The 12,968-nt window shown below is 44.3% G+C and overlaps 1 protein-coding gene across 6 annotated transcripts in view; it reads right to left on the reverse strand.

The window, feature by feature from the left end:
* The window catches only part of LOC139550704 (microtubule-associated protein 4-like), a 75,561-nt gene continuing 62,593 nt past the window's right edge, over positions 1 to 12,968 (reverse strand). The window contains exons 8-17 of one of the 6 annotated variants that reach the window (XM_071361787.1): positions 11,501 to 11,710; positions 10,894 to 11,041; positions 10,679 to 10,741; positions 9,900 to 10,144; positions 8,105 to 8,149; positions 6,319 to 6,411; positions 5,734 to 5,815; positions 5,432 to 5,535; positions 4,849 to 5,035; positions 1 to 4,517 (exon numbers count right to left, since the gene is read on the reverse strand). In XM_071361787.1, coding sequence (XP_071217888.1) covers positions 4,510 to 4,517; positions 4,849 to 5,035; positions 5,432 to 5,535; positions 5,734 to 5,815; positions 6,319 to 6,411; positions 8,105 to 8,149; positions 9,900 to 10,144; positions 10,679 to 10,741; positions 10,894 to 11,041; positions 11,501 to 11,710 — 1,185 coding nt within the window. In that variant the 3' untranslated portion in view covers positions 1 to 4,509. Of the gene's footprint in view, positions 4,518 to 4,848; positions 5,036 to 5,431; positions 5,551 to 5,733; positions 5,816 to 6,318; positions 6,412 to 8,104; positions 8,150 to 9,899; positions 10,145 to 10,678; positions 10,742 to 10,893; positions 11,042 to 11,500; positions 11,711 to 12,968 lie in introns of all 6 variants that reach the window. The other 5 variants (XM_071361785.1, XM_071361786.1, XM_071361789.1 and 2 more) reach the window with 5 other exon arrangements.

A 12,968-nucleotide genomic window follows, 5' to 3' on the forward strand; every position in this document is an offset into this window, starting at 1 on the left:
TGTTTGCTTGTCTTTTATTTCATGATTAATATTCACATCACTAGATAACAATTAATCACAATGAACATCTCTTTCATACCAAATGACATCTCAAATCGAAGGGGAAACAATGAACTCCTATCTATGACAGATGTCTACAATCCATTGTCTTCTGCATGCTCGTATGGTGTGCACTATGGAGAATAATACACACTACAGGTGTGCTCTAAGATGAAGCACAGCTATGAGCTCCTTGATGCTTTACAGAAGCACACTACATAACACATGCCAAAAGACTGTTACTGTTAGTCTCACATGGGGGGTGTGGGAGGGATGTCTGGATGACATTCAAGGGCTGTGTGTGTCAGGTGCTGCATTTGGGAGCATGACCTTCAACCTATCCTCACAATTACAGTTGGGCACTTGGTCAGCTCACCAGTGACACAAAACATTTGGAAGAATAAGCATGAAACCGGATTATTCTTTGTTCCATGTAGATTTCTAACATATAGTGAGTACAGGCCTAAGTGTAAGAGGCAGATAAAAGTGTTAATTTATTCCTCTACAGAGTTGGAGTTGGTAATACCACACCTTGACCAACCATTGAGATGCTAACCACCATTCCTACTGTCAAGTCAAATGTAGATTTAGGGCTCTATTCAATCAGAGGCGCTTTAGCTGACATCCGCATAGTGTCGGAGGTGGAACTGTGTTAGAGCTGTCAAATCCACAAGTGGCTCTCTTCTACCTAAGGTGGACATTGCCATTGGCTGCACAGTCAAATTATTAACAGAAATCCCATGCAGCCTTGTTTACAACTTCAAACACTGGAATGTGATGTAATCTACACCTCGATTAGGATGATGGAAATCCTCATTTTGTTGAATGATTTTTTTATTTGAGTGTAATTATTTATATATATATATAGTGTACATGTTCTCACTCTGAACTTCTAATGCGAGTTGGGGGGGCGGGTGTGGCTTCCTGATGATTGCAAGAGCAGCTGCTCAATAACTTGACAGCTCCAACGCAGTTTCCTTCTCCAACACCACCAAAACATTCGCTATGCAGGTGTCTGCTATCGCTGGTTAACGCTTGATCTGATTGAAACTAGGTCTTAGTATGTGTCCTATTGTGATTTTTAAAACAAAACAAAAAGTTCATACATTTGATATTCCTGTCTTGCATCTTTAATGCATTACATTTTAAAAACATTCTTGTTCTTCAGCCCTTTCTGAAAAAGGCAGACTCCAGAAAGAAAACACTCTCTGAAAATGGGTTCATGGATGTGAAATACATTTGTCAACAACCATAAAGACCCTAATATCAATACCTATTTGTTTTCCTGTGGTGATAAAAACATGTGGATGTCTATTTACAAACGACTGTGTGAAGACTGGTGAAAGGATGGTGTTGCAAGCAGTGGTTAAGCGTTGGAAAGGTGAGTGTTAATAAACGTGACGTCTAACAGGCACAAGGAGAACAGACAGAGTGAGTGACCATCGTCCCAAAGCACGACACCAAACTCCACTAACGTGACCAGGACGCAAGGTTACCACCAAGGAGACTAAAAGACAAATCTGTGCATCCAATCATGCCAACAGTTGTAACATACCGTAGAGCTCAAACATAACATGTAATACACTGTGCATTCAAAATATTTTCATCAGTGTAAGACTTATGCTTCAGGAAGAATTCAATTCATTCCAGTTTTTTAACTAACCATGGGAATCTTAGGGGGAAAGAATACTTGTAAATATCATAAGGTGCTTTTTCTTTCATTCTCGATATTTTGATAACTTGCTCGTTGATTATCTCTGCCATTGACGATCCCTATTATTTCCTCCACTGCAGTGCACACACTCAAATAAATTCAAATGACACCTTACCGACATCAAGCAGCATCATATCATTACAGTACATAACAACTCAAAATAAAAGGGTTTTAGGGTGGGACATAAAGATCATTTTTTGGGAACTATACACCTGTTACAGTTCAGCCACAGATTTTTACTAACCCAAGATACACCACCGATGTTGTTTGCAATGGGAGCAAATTAAGCATATTGAGCAGAACAAGCAAAGAGCTGGGCAGAGCTAAGCACGAACTAGCGAGATCCTATTGGCGCGTTCTAGCATGTATTTGCATATTTCCGTTAGAGAACTCCTACTCTGTGAAGTTGCGATTGTGCAATTACTCAATTTGCCCTTGTAATCCTTCTAAACAATGCCATTTTTTTTTAGAAAGGGTGAAGTCTAAAAAACTTTGATTACTCTGTTTTTAACAGATGTTCGTTTTGGGAACAGAAAACTGTATTGAGATTGAATGTTTCATCTATGAGAAAATTAGCAGGTTTCATCTAGCTCCATATTCTCCCACTTCCCGCCACTGGACTTCCTCTCATCACAATATTTGGTGGTGAGAAGAAGCTATAAAGCGATGCTTCAGATTTATACCTCCTGTGAGAGATCTGGTTCTATCTGTGGTTCAGCCTTGAGAATCTACAAGGCACAATTACACATTAATATCTGGGGCCCTTATCCCTCCTGTTGGAGGTGCCATTTTTGTACTCTAAGAGCCAAACTACCAGTACTTTAAAGGCAATGGGGTGCCCTCGACCTTGATCCAGCAACATACCACTAATCTGACAAAATCCACAGACATGCCTAAATGTTGATCACAACATACTACACACACACACACACACACTGAATCCTAATTTATAGTCATGTAATGTTATACAATTCTGCCAACCTCTTTACAAAACCGACAGCAAGTTAATCTGAGTAATTAGCTTCTTTGTTAAAAAAAATAAGAAAACTGCTCCAATAAGCAATTGTGCGCTATTGTTACACAATAATGTCACTTTTCACAGTGGAACCAATAGCATAAGCAGCCATTCAAATGAATTCATATTTAACAATGGAGTAGTTGAGAAGACTGAAAATATACAATTGTTACATTGGAGATCAATTTATGACTGTCTTTGTTCGTCACAAACTTCTCTTGATATTGACTTAAAATTGTGATTATATTGTTAAATGTATCTATCTAAATCTTGCTTTCCTTCAAAATGTCTTTCTATTCATCTTCCCTGTCCCAACGATTTGGCCAACACTACAGAGACTTGATCACTGGGGGACAACACAAACAGCATTGGAGTATCTTCACTCTCCTGGTGCAGTCATAGGCCTTTCCTCACTCTGTTTGCTGCCTCCTGCTTACTATTTTGTCCTGTCCCAGGCATCCAGTCTCTGTGCACAGACCCTGCGGGGGTTTGTCTCTCTCTCCCTCTGACTGTCCCGTACTGTAGTACACATGTGTGGAGATGTGTGTGTATGAGGAAGTTGTATCCTCAGCAAAGACCACTCACTGTATTGCTTTCAGAGAGATGTAACAGTAAAAGGAAAAAGGGTATATTATGATGAAACCACATAACAACACATCAGCTCATTGTTACAATAATTTACGAAAACACAATACAGAGTTTTTTTAAGAGATGTTAAATATCCTACTGTTTGTAACAGCCTACTAGTTTCTTGTTGTTGAGAGTGCTGTGGGGGAATCACAAGTTTACAAAGGGTTATCTAGACATACTGTATTGGTTAAGAGAGGGAGTGGCATATTAGCCCCTGTTCATTGGGATGACATGACAATCCCACATGCTCACAATAAGGGGTGCTTCACTAATCGCTCTTGTATAATGCACTGTATACAACTCAAGTGAAATCTGGGGTTCCAACAGTACAAGGGGAGTTATGCTCATCCAGAGAGATAGGTACAGTAAGGAAGGTGTTACGTCTAGGGTAAGGCCTGTCACATAGATAGCATTGGCTCATTGTGATGGTCTGACGTAAAATACCTACTAATGTACAGTGTGACACTGAAGGTGTTTGTGATTTTCATCGAGGTGGCACTACGTATAAGAACAGAAATTATAGGCTGGAACAAAAGAATCAGGCAGTATAATAAGTTTCACTCTGCGCTGACATAACTATAACAAAACACGGAGGGACTAGATTCTAGAAGGTTCACTCTGAGGTCATACTACTCCCCTTATATCACAGCAAGTTAAGCCAGGGCAATTCAGAAGAGACCAAACCCCACTGTACAGTAAGAGCTTGTCTATCTATCTGAACTCTGGTCTCTATACTTTAATACTGGCTCCTCTAAGACCAGAGGACTAGGAAAGATATTCCACAAGGACAGAGAGTAGTGATGAGATACAGTATGGTAAAAGGAGAGGTAAAAGATCAAATGAAGGTGCTGGAGGAAGTTGGAATGTGCTAAAGAAGTCCCTGTCCTGCTAGCATTCAGTAGTTGTTCCCCTGCCTCATGTCTGGGTGACGCGGGTCTGGGTTGGAGCTGGAGGTTGTCGTGGAGAAAGCTGGCGGACCCCAGAGAAACACTGAGAGAGGTGCTGCGATGAGGGTGAGGGGTGGCTGCCAATCGGGGTGGGCCGGGAGATGATGTCGGCGCCGTGGTTCGTGCGAGCCCGTGCACACTTGCGAAAGCTCAGCTTGTAAGACTCAATCTGCTGGCAGATAAACAGAGTAGGACACAGGAAGCAATGGAGAAAAGGGGAGCGAAAGAAGAGGAGAAAGAGTAGAGGGAGTTAACTGGTTAGACTAATGGCATAAAATAACATGCAAATTTTTTGAATACAGTATTTGCAGGAGGCAAAAAAACTTGCCTACTTCACAACAATCAGTTATCTATAATCTGAGCACTCAGCAGTGACATGAGGCCCAATATGTAATGTGAGACAGGCAACAGAGGTAATCTCAACGTTAATGCTCTGGTGCATGACAGAGAAAGTGAGATTTGAGAAAGACCACAGGGTGTTTGTTGAGGCAAGAGGCACCTACTTGTCTCAGGGATGTGTTTGTCCATGCCCATGCCTATCGGGTCTCGCAGCCCATCACCCCCAAAGGGATTAGGGTGAGGTGTGGCCTCCTTATGTCCGTTCTCCTTAGCCATACTTCTTGCACCTGTGGCTGGAGCTCCACCAGGGGGAGATGTTTTCCCCTCAGCTTTCTCCTGCATCCCCCCAGCCTGGAAACATGTGAGCAGCAGGGTTTAGACATGAGAATTAGACACACAATGAGGTAAATTACCATAATAATATGTTAATTAAAAAAGTGTGTATGAATTCCTGTTGCTAATGAAAGACTGGGTAATCATTAATGCCATCTAGTGGACAAACAGGTTAAAGCACAATGACGCAACTTGTTTTAAAAGGATGAAATTGCTCTCTGTATGTAGTCAACCAGCATGTTCAAATGAAACGTTTCCACCACCACAACCTCAAACATCCTGTCTTTGTGTGTTGTGCAATAAACAATTACTTTAGAACTTTAAGCTTTCTGTAATGTATTTGAATAAAACCTTCAAGACCAAATCCTGGTTAGGTAAAACATGTAAATAACTACAAGAGAATGGTGACCTTACCTTGTTTTGTCCATCCTCTGCCTCAAGGCCAATATTGTCCATTGACCCCACCTTGGGCTTGCCATTACCATTGGCCTTAGCCTCAATCTTCACATCTCCACCCCCTGTAGTGGACACACCTTAGTGGCGTAAGAAGGTAATTAATTTGATATAGGAGGCTTCCCAAATGGAACCCTATTACCTATATAGTCCACTCTTTTTGAGCAGGACCAATGAGACTCTGGTCAAAAGTAGTGTACTATGTAGGGGATATGGTGCCATTTGGGATGCAAACATCATTTCCAAAATCATCAGATGTCTACCTGACTTGTGCTTGATGTTGTCCTTAGAGCCACACTTGGAGGTCACTTTGCTCAAGTCCACCTTCTTATGCTGAATCTGGACCTGAATGCACCCAAACAAACAACACAAATGTTGAAGTATGAATGGCAAAGATGAAACAACACCCAATCTGAAATTCTCACACACTGCCTTGAATCACTTTCACCCATCAGTATAACACTGATTATGAAATTTGAGTACTCTACTGTAAGTGGAGAAGTGGGCATTTTAAGTATCCATTTAAATTGATTTTGTTGTCACTAAATAAGGAAATGTAATACTTGTTGCAATGTAAAAGAGAGTGAAAGAGACGGAGGCAGATAGAAAGCTAGTATCTCTTCAGCTGGTTAGTTGGGTGAGACAGTTTGCACAAACAGCACAGCATTCAGACCTCACATTATAACTAGGCTGGCCAATGGGGCTGACCATAGAATTAGAATGACTAGAACGTTAGGACATTACTCTATTACAAATGGGGCTGACTTCCTTTTAGTCCAATCGAGCATGTTAATAGGATATGGAGAACGAGGCAGCAGCCACATGGGAGCCCCATGTGTTGTACTTACATTCCCTCCACCAGGGACATGCTTGATATTATCCTTGGAGCCACAGCGGGAGGTGATATGGCTGAAGTCCAGTTTTTTGTGGACTATCATAACCTACAAAGAAGCACAGTAGCAGTGGGAACGGTTCACTACGGTGAGTCTAGAATTAGTGGAGGGTGGTGGAGAAGCAGCCAGGATGAAAAGTGAAAGCAATCTAAAGAGCATACAGTATGTTGTTAACTCATTCTTACACATAGTAAGTAAAACCAGTCACACAACAGTCAGAATGCTGGCTGGTCAGATGTCAGTATTTACATGCAAATTAGCGCAAATATCATCCAATTCTAGATGTGGCTGATCAAAGTAGATAACTATTGCAGTGTTTATGAACAAAAATAACACACACACACACACACACACACACACACACACACACACACACACACACACACACACACACACACACACACACACACACACACACACACACACACACACACACACACACACACACACACACACACACACACACACACACACACACACACACACTAGCCAGCCAGCCAGCCATTTCTTCCCTGATATCAATTGCTGATTTCAAAACACAGTCACTTTGCGAAGGAACACACCTGCAGTTCAAAAACCTTGAATGAAAAGCACTAATCTGTTTTCACAATTCATCTTTTGCTTGGTATACTGAGATGCCTGGTGTTTAAATTAGTTTGAGGCTCTGTGACGCAGGTAGCATTGCAGACGGGCTGAGTCACCCTCTAAAACACTAGCCTACAGCCAAGGTCTGCTATTTCCAACTGCTTGCTCACACTGCCTCAAGCTCATATCTTACTGAACTCAACTCACAGGTGTTGGGCAACCAGAGGCTTCTCTGCTATATCACTCAGCTGATGAGAAGACAGCAGCAAGTGCTTCCCACATTTCCCCCCAAAATGACATCTGATAATGTTGAATCCATGTGGAAAACTGACTGAATTTGCAAAAAGTTGTTGTTAACCTAAATCCAATGACATTTTTTGTTGATTTCACATTGAAATTCACGTTAGTTGACATCTCAATTTAAATCAAAACTAGACGTTGAAAGTATGTCTGTGCCCAGTGGGTTGTTTCTGAATTGCTTATTTTACCATTATAATCCTTCATTGAATCATACTGATAGGACTGTAAAAATGGTTTAGGGTAAATTACGTAAAAGTAAACCCAGATGAATAAGAGCAGTGGTATTGGTTACACTATGAACCCAAAAGCCTTCCAGGGCCTCTCAAATACTCAAGCTCAGGGACTTTCGAAATGTACCAGGTGTGAGGACCAGTGCAGGACAATGGTCACTGTGGTGTTATTTCACGAGGATGTTCATTAGGTTTCTGTGCCAAATAACTGGGATGGGTAGTGCCATGATTGTAGAGGTCAGATGGATGACGGCAAGGTCAATTCCTGTCTGTCTGTTTTTCTGTCTGTCAGTTAAGCTGTGCATTTCAGGGGAGACAGAGACTTGGAGTACACTGTCCACAACTATTCACATTTTATACCGGAAAGCAACAGTCTATCATGAAGAGGAAGAAAAGGTGAGGATATGCATGACTGGTAGTATGTTAGACTGGGAGTATGTTAGAGTGGGAGTGTGCGATGTGTCTGTATGTGTTTGTGTATGTACAGATAGGTTAAAATAGTCAGTGGACAAAAAAGGTCCACTTATGTCATTTCCTTCAGTGTGATATTGAAGGAGAGAGAGTGGTTGAGCACATGGGTGAGAATGAGCAAGGGGTGTGTGATGATGGCGATGGTAGGGACTCACCTTGCCCTGGCCGTCTTTGGATTGGGAACCCCCCGCCGAGGAGACCTGAGGGGAGACAACCACCCCTGGGTCAATATCAGGAGACAAGGTTGCCCTGGGCCCTGGGTCAGTACCACCAGTCAGGGCTCAGGAGAATGTGGTGTGGTGTACGGATGGAGGGAACTGCTCTGGTTTAAGGTCTGTGTGACTGACAGGTTTCAAACCCAGGTCTCCTGCATGCCAGAAGAGTGCATTGGCTCAAAAGAATGTGTTGATAATTTGTTTCTATGGAGACTTCCTTTTGCATACATCACTGTGACAGGTAACCTTTTGTGGATGGACACTGTCACAACCTATGAGTGAAGGGAGCTGTCAGTTGTAATGTAGAGAGATGAGAGAGAGAAAAGAGAGAAAATAAAAAGTTACAGAGAGGATAAGAGAGAAATAAAGGGGAGAGAACAGAGAGAGAAACAGAAAGGCATAAGTAGACAGACAGATACACTACATGACCAAAATGAAGTGGACACCTGCTCGTCGAACATCTCATTACAAAACCATGGGCATTAATATTCTGCTATAACAGCCTCCACTCTTCTGGGAAGGCGTTCCACTAGATGTTGGAACATTGCTGCGGAGACTTGCTTCCATTCAGCCACAAGAGCATTAGTGAGGTCGGGCAGTGATGTTGGGTGATTAGGCCTGGCTCGCTGTCGACGTTCCAATTCATCTCAAAGGTGTTTGATGGGGTTGAGGTCAGTGGCAGTGTCATGTTGAAACAGGAAAGGGTCTTCCCAAACTGTTGCCACAAAGTTGGAGGCACAGAATAGTCTATAATGTCATTGTATGGTGTAGCGTTAAGATTTCCCTTCACTGGAACTAAGGGGCCTAGCCCAAACCATGAAAAACAGACCCAGACCATTAATTGTCCTCCACCAAAGGTGAGCTTTACATTACTCCAGCCGACGCTTGGCAATGCACATGGTGATCTTAGGCTTGTGTGCGGCTGCTCGACCATGGAAACCCATTTCATGGCGAACAGTTCTTGTGCTGACATTGCTTCCAGAGACGTTTTGGAAGTCTGTAGTGAGTGCTGCAACCGAGGACAGACAATTTGTACGCGCTACGTGCTCCAACACTCGGCAGTCCAGTTCTGTGAGCTTGTGCGGCCTACCACTTCTCGGCTGAGCCGTTGTTGCCACTAGAAGTTTCCACTTCACAATAACAGCACTTACAGTGTACCATGCCAGCTCTAGCAGGGCAGAAATTTTACCAACTGACTTGTTGGAAAGGTGGCATCCTATGACGGTGTCACGTTGAAAGACACTGAGCTCTTCAGTAAGGCCATTCTACTGCCAATGTTTGTCTATGGAGATTGCATGGATGTGTGCTCGATTTTATACACCTGTCAGCAACGGGTGTGGCTGAATAGCCAAATTCACTACTTTGAAGGGGTGTCCACATACTTTTGTATTTATAGTGTAGTTTGCATAACATATTTTCTCCAGGAGTAGCATGCATTGTGCCACTATTTAGTTGAGAAAGCCATAAATGTTGGTAATGACTAATGAGAGGGTGGTATAAGACCTTGTTATATGGTAGCAGTGGAGAGGTGAGGTTTTTGATAATATGGAATTTGTATGATGTTGAATGAGAATTTGCTTGTGACAAAACCCATGCCTTGAATGGCATTTGACAGCACTGAAGGCATGATAGATCTGTCAATACACAAATGTCTACGTCTGATGTCAGTCCACTTAAATAGGCCTCTTTCCCAAAGCTTTCATGTACAGTACATCTCTATCCCACGTTACCGCACCTTGCCACCGGTAGACTGATACTTCATGTTGTCTGTGGAGCCGATCTTGGAACGCACATTCTTCAGGTCTGGCAGGGGTGCGTTAATGGGCCTGGGAGTCCTAGGAGCTCTGGGTACAGCTGGCTTCCTCTCCATAGGCGTCTGCTTGGGCACCGGGGGTTTGGTGATGCGTCTGCGAGGTTGCTCCCCGTTGGTTACAGGAGTGCTTGGAGCAGTAGCAGAAGTGTGAGGTACCCTGGGCTTGGCTGGGGCGGTGATAGAAATAGACAAAGGCATGAGGAACCATACCCTCTAAGGGCTGGAGCTGAGCACACACACAAACAATAACAACAATGATTCACTAGGAAACAATGGGCTGGAAGCTAACTAGTCCCCAGGGGAGAGGATAAGGAACAACACTACTACTACCTACACACAGTAGATACTGTGGTCTCTGGTAGTGGGTTTTCCAAGGCTGTGTCAGCAGCCTCTGATTCGATGACTAATGAATATCTCAGAGGAGGACGTGACAGGCCTGAGGCGTCAGTCAGTGTTTTCAGGAACTGGAGCTACTGTTGAGACTAAGTGTCTGTCTCCCTCTGCGTCCCTGTCTGTCTCCTAGCATCGCTTACCCACTGCACTTGTCTCTCTCTGTGTGGTCATAATGACACTGTCAAGAGAGATTATAACAGACGACACGTGTCTGTCCTTACAATTTCAAAGAACACATTCAACTCTAGGGTATTTTAGTTGTATAATGAGATACTCGGGTTAGATTGTGCATGTTGGTTCGTTGTTACCTGGTGTTGTCTTCAGCGTAGTAGGCTTCTTCACGTCACCTGGCTTGATATCAGTCTTGGGAACTGTAGGGTAGAGAACATAACCAAGCTCCCCTTACATGATTGAGACTAGTGGACATTTAGGGATGACCAAGGAATTCTGACGTCACCATCATCAAGAATAAAGTACCTTAAAGCATGTCAGCTTGCACTATACAGTTAAGAGTTGGTGTCACCTGTGTTGCGGCGCAGAGAGGGGGCATTAGCAGAGGGGCGTGGCCCAGCAGGTTTAGTAGTGGCGGTAGTAGAGGAACTGTTCTTATTGGCCGTGCCATTGGCCTTTGGCACAGGAGGACGTCTGTCAGAAGTGCCATTTTCCGGAGTCTGAGTAGGCAAACAGGAAATCAGAGAAGGGTGTGGTGTGGAAGAGATCGCTGGACATAGAGAGGGTTGGTTGGGAGAGGCAACAAGAGGTGTAAGGGAGATGGAGAAGGCTGCGGTAAAAGATAGATAGGTGTGTGATAAAAAACACACCAAATGGAGGTTGATTAAGCAATTAGGGGAGTAAAGATTGGAAACAGAAAGGAGATATTGGAAATGCATGCTGGGATCTTCAGGGAGGTTCTAGAAAATATTCAGCTGGTAGGACTAAATGGTGAAGAGACCGGAGAGAGGTTATAGTGCAGGGAGTTGATGGTCCACAAACTGTGAGTGAGAGTCAGAAGGTGGACACTGGACAGTTATATAGCAGAGCCAAACAAAGGGAAGAGGGACAAGGTGCCAACCACAAGAGGGAAGGCCAGTGAGCACAGACAGGAGTGAGGGAAGTGGGAGGGGACTCACCTTGGACTTGGTGGCTGTAGGGGTTTGACTGGGAGCGGCAGTTGGCCGCTTGGTGCCAGCAGTGGGAGTGGTTGCCTTGGTAAGAGGACTTTTTTTATTGGCAGAGCTGGAGGTGGGGGCGGAACGTTTTAGGGGGGCAGCTGCATCCCCAGTGGACAGAGAGGTGGGCCGTGTTTTGACAGAGTTTGGTTTGGTTGACCCAACAGCAGGCTGTACAACAACGTCACACGATGAAGGAAAAAATAAGAAAACCAAAAGTATACAACAGAGGACAGGCACCATGGTAAAGAAACAGAGGACAGGCAGCATGGTAAAGCAACAGAGGACAGGCAGCATGGTAAAGAAACAGAGGACAGGCAGCATGGTAAAGCAACAGAGGACAGGCAGCATGGTAAAGCAACACAGGCAGCATGTTAAAGAAACAGAGGACAGGCAGCATGGTAAAGCAACAGAGGACAGGCAGCATGGTAAAGCAACAGAGGACAGGCAGATGGTAAAGCAGCAGAGGACAGGCAGCATGGTAAAGCAGCACAGGCAGCATGGTAAAGAAACAGAGGACAGGCAGCATGGTAAAGCAACAGAGGACAGGCAGCATGGTAAAGCAACACAGGCAGCATGGTAAAGAAACAGAGGACAAGCAGCATGGTAAAGAAACAGAGGACAGGCAGCATGGTAAAGCAACAGAGGACAGGCAGATGGTAAAGCAGCAGAGGACAGGCAGCATGGTAAAGCAGCACAGGCAGCATGGTAAAGAAACAGAGGACAGGCAGCATGGTAAAGCAACAGAGGACAGGCAGCATGGTAAAGCAACAGAAGACAGGCAGCATGGTAAAGCAACAGAGGACAGGCAGCATGGTAAAGCAACAGAGGACAGGCAGCATGGTAAAGCAACAGAGGACAGGCAGCATGGTAAAGCAACAGAGGACAGGCAGCATGGTAAAGCAGCAGAGGACAGGCAGTATGGTAAAGCAGCAGAGGACAGGCAGCATGGTAAAGCAGCAGAGGACAGGCAGCATGGTAAAGCAGCAGAGGACAGGCAGCATGTTACATTAGCACAGGCAGCATGGTAAAGCAACAGAGGACAGGCAGCATGGTAAAGCAGCACAGGCAGCATGGTAAAGCAGCAGAGGACAGGCAGCATGTTGCATTAGCACAGGCAGCATGGTAAAGCAGCAGAGGACAGGCAGCATGTTACATTAGCACAGGCAGCATGGTAAAGCAGCAGAGAACAGGCGGCATGGTAAAGCAGCACAGGCAGCATGGTAAAGCAACAGAGGACAGGCAGCATGGTAAAGCAACAGAGGACAGGCAGCATGGTAAAGCAGCACAGGCAGCATGGTAAAGCAACAGAGGACAGGCGGCATGGTAAAGCAGCACAGGCAGCATGGTAAAGCAACAGAGGACAGGCAGCATGGTAAAGCAACAGAGGACATGCAGCATGGTAAAGCAGCAGAGGACAGGCAGCATG

This window comes from Salvelinus alpinus, chromosome 23 (assembly GCF_045679555.1).
Source record: "Salvelinus alpinus chromosome 23, SLU_Salpinus.1, whole genome shotgun sequence".
Taxonomy (NCBI): Eukaryota; Metazoa; Chordata; class Actinopteri; order Salmoniformes; family Salmonidae; genus Salvelinus; species Salvelinus alpinus.